At 41.5% G+C, this 9,760-nt stretch overlaps 1 protein-coding gene across 1 annotated transcript; it reads left to right on the top strand.

Annotated features, from left to right (window-relative positions):
- The first annotated feature begins 779 nt into the window (after window positions 1-779).
- LOC148980465 (uncharacterized) lies at window positions 780-3,432 on the top strand. The gene is made up of 3 exons (XM_089130732.1): window positions 780-1,183; window positions 2,883-3,260; window positions 3,337-3,432. Exons 1-3 carry the CDS (start codon window positions 803-805, stop codon window positions 3,430-3,432), a joined length of 855 nt encoding a protein of 284 aa, XP_088986858.1. The 5' UTR covers window positions 780-802.
- The last annotated feature ends 6,328 nt before the right edge of the window (window positions 3,433-9,760 follow it).

A 9,760-nucleotide genomic window follows, 5' to 3' on the forward strand; every position in this document is an offset into this window, starting at 1 on the left:
GCACTTGTTTGGCATGCCAGCATTTCAGAATGAGTTGATGAAGATGACTTTGGTCAAATTGACAAGCAGAATTTAATGTATATAGATTATACAGGCATTTGATGTCTGGCTCAGCATATTCACAAGCAGCATTTAACCACATGGCCGACAACATTAAGTTGATAAGACAGTGAAACAAACTTTTATGAATGAATATTTATTTAAATATGAATACAAGAACCAACATTAATCAGCCATTCATACTTATGCATTTTGATGCCTTTTAGCTAGTGATAAAAGCAAAATAGCATTTTATTGTAATTGTATTGTTGCATTACTAAATTGTCCCATTATTAAAGTTATCAATACTTTAACTACCTCACATTTAAAACTGGATGTCCACATGTTATCTTTCACAATATGCATATTTCAATTTCAGCAAACATTGACATGGCAAGTCCAGTGATCCGGGTTGTAAATCCAAGTGCTCCACTGGATTGTCAGCAGGCTGTAATAATGGCAACGAAGGAGGCCCGTGCCTATAGAGAGAGAAGGCTGAGCTTCCCTCTGCCACCTGCACAGCTGCTAGACGAGTCCACCGCCTTGGCCCAAGCGAAAAAGCTCCTTCGTGCAGGAGGGATCTCAGCAGCACCATCACGGCAGCAGTGCCTGGGGAAGCTGGTGGTGCCATTTGGTCAGTACCTTAATGCTCCGTTCCACTGGCTTGTGGAAAATGATGACTTACTACATTAAGTAGTAAGTATTGTTTTTATGTATAATTATGTTTTCAGTGTGCAGTTTTTACCAGCTGAATTTAAATAATATGTGTAATTGCAGTTTGGTCGACAGGCACAGAGAAGACCTTGCCAAGAAACCTAAGAAGATTAACCATCACTGGATAAAGGACTTCCTTGCAGAGTACGCTGAGAGCTTCCCTCAAATATCCATCGTCCTGGAGGCCAACATCGAATACTGTATATATGGGCAAAAAGGGTTTGAAAATCACACCTTTAAGGAGATGTGGGAGCTCTACTGCCAGCATTCTGCCCAGAATGACAGGCCACACGACTTCAGCAGCAGTCAGAGGGATATGATCAAGAAGGCACACAGCTCTGTCTGCCGGTGGCTGCATACACCTGTAACACACATCACCAGTGTTCAGATGAAAAGGTTTAGGATGTACATTTATGACAAGGATAACCAAGTAAGTGGCCTGCAATGAAAACATTTTTTTATTATGAATACATATCAGCAAACAAACGAAAAAAAGTTTTTTCTTTATGCAAGACATGTGTAATTTAAAAGTCGGTAACACTTTATTTCGATAGTCCACTTTAGACATTCTACTAAGACATTCTACTTTAGACAAGTAACTTTTCAACTACATATCAACTAACTGTCATTAGAGTATTAGTAGACTGTCTGCTTAATATCTGCTAACACTTTATTTTGTTGGTCCCCCAACACAGAGCCGATCCGCCCTATACGCTCACTACGCAAGCTGCGTAGGGCCCCGCAAATTACTCAAGGCCCCGCCTCCCCCTCCTCATGTCATAGCGCGTCAATTAATGTTGACAAAATGAAGCGAAACTATCCCTCTGGTCACGATAAGAGGAAGAAGAAAAAACATGAGAGTGAATTGCGGGAACAACATTCAGGTAAACTTGTGTTGCCTCCTCTCCAAATTTGCTGTCAGTCAGCAAAGTAAAGTTAAGTTTACATTTCTATTGTGTTTTTTTCGGTCTTGCTAACCTAGCTGGGCAGACAGGCAGTGCATCTCTTGCATCACTTCTCTTTGTGCCTGACTGACAAAAGTGAGAGTAAAATACAATTATTTATTACGTTTGTTTTTGATAAACAACAAAGTGCAAGTTGTGCAACGGTGTTTGTTTACTGCAGCTCGGAAAAGATGATCGCATGTGTTATTATGCTATCATGCGTTCATATGCGCGTGCACGAAATGAAACGCGCATTTTTTCAAGCAGAAATATATGTGGACATACTGTACAATATATGGGCGGGAAATGATGGCACTCATCATTAAAGTACACATTGTACATACATACTTTTAAAACAAGACACTGATTAGTCTCAGTCAATGTGTAGTTAAACATTCTAAACAACTGCAGCAGCACTAATTATGCAAAATGGAAAGCAATATTGACAATTTGACATTGATTGACTATTGATATATATTGAATTTAAAATGTTGATTAGCTGGACATACTGGTCAATATGGATGCACATCCCTCAGTAAATAATTACCATAAATCAAAAATTGCTTCAACATGCATAATAAAAAAAAAAAACACAAGAGAACAAAAGTTAATCCCAAAAGCCAAAGCTCAGGGTTATAATTTATTATGTTATTCTTATTTATGTTTACGTTAATTTTCACTTACTTAATAATATTCACTTGTTATCTTAATATTCTATGGAAAATACTCAATTCAATATTCAATAAATATTGTTTGTTTGAACCTCATTCTGTTCTTTGACTGTTTTGTTTAAAGGAGGGAGGATTGTATTTGGAGCACTGAGTGTCAGGTGTGACTGTGTAGCATTGGCAAATGGTTTACATAGCTCACGTCACGGCGTCACGGGTCAGGTAGAGGGCCCCTTAGCAGAATTTTGCTTAGGGCCCCAGGGAGGTCAGGATCGGCACTGCCCCAACAGACATTCAACTGACTATAAGTAACTTGGCAACTACAAGTAGACTTATTGTCCTAACCCGAACCTTAACACCTAACCATAACCTATCAGTCTACTGACAGTCTACTATAATATACTAATACTCTAATGTGAGTTAGTTGACATGTAGTTGAAAAGTTACTTATAATTAGTTGAATGTCTAAAGTGACAATCAAAATAAAGTGTAACCTAAAAGTCTGTTTAATGCACAGTCAAAATCTCCCAGCAATGATCCTTCATGGCTGGACGACAGCCATATATTAGAGGTGATTCGATCTGAGTCTACATCACAATCGTTCACGCCCACATCTGCTGCTGCGTCCACAGCCACATCCACATCTGCTGCTGCGTCCACAGCCACATCCACATCTGCTGCTGCGTCCGACTCCACAGCCATATCCACATCTGCTCCTGTGTCCACAGCCACGTCCACATCAGAGACGGCCATTGCCATGCCGCCTGCTATGTCCACGTGCACTGTCCTTTCCACTGCCACGTCACAGACCTCCATTCCCACCGGCATATTTCATATTTCATGCCATCTGAGTCAGAAGTCTTCTTCGGGAGAACCATGTCTGAATGACTCCCCTGTGAGTAATTCATTTCATGTGAAAAATTATCCAACATTAATTTTTATTATTATAGTGATTTACTGTGTTGATGCAGGTTGAGCTTGAGGGTTGGGTACGCCTATGGGAAAATGCTAATTGCATTTCTCCAGCGGACCTCTCGTGGGTGAAGGACGACACAGAGAGAGGGTAATGAAGTGGCGAGAGGCGACGGGTAATGAAGTGAGACCGGATGTGGTTCTACCCTCCTGATCCTCCAGGCTACGTTAGTGGCGCTGTCCCATCACCAAACCTCTTCTTTCGGAGCCGCATCTTTGTCTGGTGGCCTGTTGGGGTATGGAGATACTCGCTGAAGTGCCCCCGTGGTGAAGAATGCGTGGGTAGAGGAAAGGACGTTCACCTCTACAAGTCTGGCTACCACACAAAGGTTCGACATGTCTGTAATTGGATTGGTTGTTGTTATTACTCGAGTGTCAGTTCAACAGTAGATTTTTACAACATTGATTTTCATGTAAACACATTCAAGGTTCAAATAACAATGTTCTACTGCTATTGCAGGTTCGTCACATCTGCGATGTGTCCAATTGGTACACCATGTTGACAGAGGTCCTTTGCTGTGGACCATGCAGTAAAGTGGGCAGGAAAGGTGAAGGTGGAAAGGTGGGTCGTTGGTTAGCATGGGATAATGCTATCCTCTGCCAACTCAGCGAGGCTCACCAAGCCATGTTCCCAGCCATTCTCACATTTAGGTAAGAATACTGAAAAATAGCTGGTGTCCTCTTGTAACAGCAATTACATCTCGGTTAACATGCTGATTATCAAACTTTATAGACGTGGTGTGGACAAGAACATCGTGCAGCTTTTGAGGGACCGGACCGAGGGTAACACAAGATTCAAGAGAACCACATGGAAGACTATCTCCACAGGAAGGATCTGTATACCACCCTCTTGATGACTCTGGTGAAGCCTGGGGGGATCGTGCCAGCCTTGGGGCACACTTTTGAGGCTCCACCTCCTCAAAGAGAGCTTCCCTCTGCTCGTCTGCTCCGTTATGCCTTCCTGCTGGCAGAGGCCAAGAACGTACAGGATTATAGGACCCAGATTCTCTCCACATTTGGGACCGTGCTTAAAATGGACTCTACTAAAAAGGTACATAAAGCAATATATTGTGTATACAACATATTTTAGAACATCATCACTTACATCATTCATCATTTACTCCACTAGCCAAACCTGTATGACCACCTTCTTTCTTCTGTAAACACACAAAAAGTGACATTTAGAATCAGATTCAGAGAAAGCTTTATTGTCAAGTGTGTTTGCACACACAAGGAATTTGTCTTGGTGTTAGGAGCTTACAGTACAGAAGTACAAACATAGTGCAGACAACATGTAATAAAGAAAGACTAATAATGAAGAGAATAGATTTAGCCGCTTGTATAAAAAACAAAAAATAGAGAAGTTAAACATTTTTGAATAGGCATACACTTACAGAAAATACAGAATGTAAAATTTCAATCTGGAATGGTGTTCCCTGTGACTCGCAGGTGGTTAAGAAGCTGAGTGGAGAGGGCAAAGGCTCAGCGGAGTGGTTTACAAGTATAGGAAATGAGCAATCTCAGATTGTCTCATTTGTTCTTACCTGTGAAGAATCCACAGAGTCTCTGAGACCCATGTGCCAGGGGGTGATGGAGAGATTCGAGCAGGCCAATCAACCTGTCTCTCATATCCTATACGTTGACCGTGGGTGCTGTCGCGCACAAGGCCCGACCGCTTTGGAGACCTTGTTCCATACGTGGGTGGACAAGGGTATGGTTGTGCGTTTAGATATATTTCATTGGATACATCGCTTCGATGCAGCCATCCGTACCGAGAGCCACTCCAAATACGCAGTCTTCAAGTCTGCCCTAGCAGGAGCCGTGCTGGCCTACAACCGCGCAGACCTGGAGCTTCTCATTAAGGCGGTCCGAGCAAAGGACCCGGCTTATGACGCGGTGACCGATGAAGACATGGTGCGACTCTACGTGGTGCGGGAGCAGCTGAAGCACCATGTTCGTAGAGTCACGATTGGGGTTCAGGAGACTTTACTTCTTGTCCAGACAGCCATTGATGAGCTGAAAGGTCCGGCGGGGCTGGATGAAAGTGGAATCCCCCTCTTCAAGTCAGCAGGTAAGTAATCTGATGCAAACATTTAAAAACATTTTTACAAGCATTTTCCATATTGAAAACACAGCACAAGGCATTTGAGGCACAGGTAAACTATATGATCTATATATTGTAATCCACTGTTGGCGTGTATTATAAACACATAGCGTGTATGGGGAAGTTATTATGGTTATCATGTACTGTGTTGACACCGTATAATGCTTAAATATTTGCTCTTATTTCTTTACAGAAGCAATAGATAGTGTGTGGGAAGGCCAGCAGCGTCACCTTGAGTGCATACAAGATCCTCCAGAGATGAGTATGTACAGGGTGGTGCGTAGCACCAGCATCAATGGGGTGGATGTTCCCTACTACAAGTGTCTGCGTGGAAGCAACAGTTTGGAGGGATTCCACAAAGTTCTTCCTCACATGATACCAGGTACAAGAAGTAGCACATACACCTATCGTACTCCCCTGACAGTCTGTTGTGCCATCCATCCACAGTCTGCTGTGCTATCCATCATGCTTTTTGTAGCATTCTTCCTTGATATACTGCCGATAAAACACTGCTTTGGGTTGCAAATAAATTAATAAAAAATCATCTAATCAAAGTCGTCTTTGCTTTGTTTGTCTGTCTATGTCCTTCTCTGTCATTCCAAGGTCCCCACTGTGCTGCACGTCCCTATCAGGTTTACTTGATTAGTGGAATCGCTCGATGGAACTCAGATCGCAGTTCCGACGCGGTGTTTGGTGGCAAAGGGCGCATTCACAGAACCTACTCTGCACCTCTAATCGAACGCCTCAACACCCGATGCCGGAAGTTGTTTGGAGAGGCTGTAGAGGACAATTTTCGCACCCCTGCTGCTGTGACGTCCAATGAGCTGTTTGGTTCGGAATATCTATTCAACCAAAGCACGGGTGAATCTGGTGCCTTCTCAATTGGTGACCTGTCAAAGGATGGACCCAGCCCAGAGGAGGAGGTGGTTCAGCCAGGCCAAACTGACCTTGATGAGGAGGATAAGGCGTACCAGAGTGACCCAGAGACAGATCACGACAGGATGGCTATTGACCCAGCTCACATAACCCTTACCACCGATGAAACGTATTTTTCTGCTCACCTGTATGCATCACTAGCATGTATTGTTTGTTTGTTTTTGTTTTTTAAGTGTTGACTAACTTTAACTTCAGTTACATAAACATTTTAACTTAACATGTGATCGTTGTTCTTTTCAACAGGAGGACACCCAGTGTTTCCGCTACATTCATTCTCCCGTGGCGGGCCGCCACACTTAAAATCCTCCCGCCACGGCTGCAGCTTTTCAGTGACGTCCGACATTCTGCATATTGTGTTATTTTGTTAAGCCCCACTAAAGGCATAAAAAACTTTGTAAAGCACAATCAAGTTTTCACACTATATTCCAAGACTTCTAAAGTCATTCAATAGCATAATGTGTGGTAAAATTAATATGTTAGTCTCTAAGTTAAAGTTAACGGAAATTCATCTCGCCTCAGTCATTCTCCATTCAGCATTCACACAGCGCGTCTCGTTTGGTTGCGACAGTAACACGACGACACTCTCTTCAAGATCAATGTTCCCAATATTATACTTTATTTGTAGATAAAGCATAAAGGTCTATGATTTGCATAAAATGACTATCTTGCTGGAGTGGAGTTTATTGCCCTTTCTAAATCACATTCCCTGGCCGGGTGTACAGCACTGAGTCGAGAGTGCTATGTTCTTCATGCGCACTGAAATTTAAAACTGTTAAAAGAAAAGGCTCAAAAAACTGTTTCATAGATAGAATACAATATGCATTAGTGCTGCACGATTAATCATATCGCAGTCGTAATAGCGATCTCAAACCTATGCAATTATATAACGCAAAATGCCGCGATTTTATATGAAATAAACAAATTAGGGCTATATAACGCAGCATCTCTTCTTTTTGTCATCCTTTGACTAGTGTTACAAGATCCCCCTCTTACTTCTTACAAGAAGTGAAAAGCTGCCTGTGAGTGCCCTAGAATAGATGAGACTCGCATAATGCGCATGCACTGAACGCGTGCCAGAATATACAGTTCTCTTTCGAGCTTGAACGAACAATAGCACACACAATTATGCCAAAATGTCGTTTTGTCTAGTATCTTCATAACATAAGAAAAGTCTATGGATGAAAAGAGTTGTGCTATGAGGCGCGTCTCGGCAACGGGTTCTCTTAACACTAGAACGGCCACAATGGTCATTTTGACCGTTTTGAATTTTATATCTACAATAACTTTGTTGAAAAAAATAATAGAATCCTGCTGGTACCTGACTTTTCCTAAAATTGTCTGTATTTTCATTTAAAATGATTTTCATATAAATTAAGTTACGTAAACGTAAGGCAAAACAAAACAAATTAACATATTTACCTATTTCGGCCATAGACGGTCATATTGACCGCACTGAATTTCGCGATATTTTTTTTGTTAAATATCCCGCGGTTGATCGTGGTCTCTCTCTCAACTGTCAACAGAAAGGTCCGTCCGGTCACCTCTGTAGTGGTGTTTGCTTTATAATAATTTCTACATTAGTTGTTGATCAGAAATAAGCAAACAAAACCAGACTACAGTTATCAATACTTGCGTTATAGGCTATATATCATCAGAGAGTGATTCAGAGTCAGAGTTCACATCAAGGAAAAAGAGACGGCTGCTATCATCAGACACGGTGGATCCAGATGTTCAATTCATATCGGATGATCCTGGTGAGCTCTGCTGCCCTGTCCTGCGCTGTTTGTTTTGCTGCATGGGCTGTTCACTAGTGCTAGTCCTATTATTATTATTAGCCTATTGACCGCTTCGCATATCGTCACTATCTAACATTTTTCGTCATAGTTTTTGTCATTCAAACCTAGTTTTTATTTAGTTATCGTCTCGTTTCCGTCTTTGAAAAAATGCGGTTGACGAAAATAATTACGAAAATTATTCGTCAAAGAAATAAACACTGTTTTGAATCTAACGGTCAAAATGACCGTTTGTGGCCGTTCTAGTAGTTTTGGAATTCTGGCACTTTAAGTGTTAAAGGGCCAGCAGCGAATAAAGCGTTCTGTCTGTAAAGTTAATCAAAGAACAAAGGGAAATTTAGAAAATTACTCACTGATCTTGACTAAAGAACTTTTGTAGCTTTAATAAGGATTATTCGATATATAATTTATGATTCATGCAGCGCAGACTGTTTGATAACTTTATTCAATTTCTGTACCTGTTAAGACAGGAAGGGAACAGGTAAATATGTTTTTTATTATGGGTTTATGTGGGGATTGTTTGAAGTTCACTTAATTTAAAAGCTGTTATACATTTTTTAAGCCTACTATTTTTTTTAAAAGTTGATAGCTTTCAATTGTAATGATGGAATCACTGTAATGTTGGTTGATGGTTTATTGATCATTATAGGTGTTATCAATCATTTAGTTGTTGTTTTTAGTTTGAGTTGAGAAATAAACATTAATCTGTGTGTGCATTTTACTTTAGAACCAAGCAAGTTGGACTCATGAAACCATTTTATTATATCAGAGTCGCATATCGCAATTGCAATATTGGCTCAATAATGGCAATATGACATTTTCCCCAAATCGTGCAGCCCTACTAAGCATAGATTATAGATATTTTTTTATTTATTTAACCTTTATTTAACCAGGAAGTCCCTTGAGACTGAGTCTCTTTTCCGAGGGAGACCTGAAATATAATCACTTATATAATCACTTCGCTATGTTCTTTTCAATGTGAAGCGTTGCGTGCTGTGACTTGGTGTTGCTTCAAGTGCATCATTCTGCACACGGGATGCGCATGATCGCTTATAATACTTTGTGGAGACAAGGGGGCGTGGCCTAAGGGAATATCACTCGTGGGCCACGCCCCCTCCCCCTGGGGAAATGGGCCTGCCCCCACAGCTTGAAAAAATCCTGAAGGAAACACTGTATTAGCCCTAGCCCACTTCCTGGACTCCAGAAGCTGGAAAAGTTCTGTGCACTGCTGGTTGACTTTGGCCTCACTGTTAATAGGCTTACCCTGACGACGAAAGAGAGGAACGAGCTGATCGACACGTGGCAAGCCGTAGAGGAGCATGATAAAATACCACAGAAGTTTCATCAGCTGTACAGAACACACTGGGGTAACACTCTGTACTGCCGCACAAAGAGAGATGATCTTGTTGAAGCTGCTGTGGTTCAGAAAGTCAAAATGGCCAAACGCTATGCCCCAGCTCAACAAGACATCAGTGCTCAGCACAACAGACTCATGCACGCTGATGAAACTTCTCTGGTTGGGTTTACCTTCAAGTTCCAAAACCCAAAGCCCAGACAAAACAGTAATTCTGAAGGCTTACGAACGAATTC

This window comes from Pimephales promelas, chromosome 5 (genome assembly GCF_988280905.1).
Source record: "Pimephales promelas chromosome 5, fPimPro1.hap1.1, whole genome shotgun sequence".
In the NCBI taxonomy this organism is placed as follows: Eukaryota; Metazoa; Chordata; class Actinopteri; order Cypriniformes; family Leuciscidae; genus Pimephales; species Pimephales promelas.

Excerpts from the sequence above, each read along its gene's own strand:
- LOC148980465 (XM_089130732.1), top strand. The coding sequence starts at position 803 with ATGTGTAATTGCAGTTTGGTCGACAGGCACAGAGAAGACCTTGCCAAG. Across the intron at positions 1,184-2,882 it reads TTTATGACAAGGATAACCAA|TCAAAATCTCCCAGCAATGA; the intron begins GTAAGTGGCCTG and ends TTTAATGCACAG. Across the intron at positions 3,261-3,336 it reads CATGTCTGAATGACTCCCCT|GTTGAGCTTGAGGGTTGGGT; the intron begins GTGAGTAATTCA and ends GTGTTGATGCAG.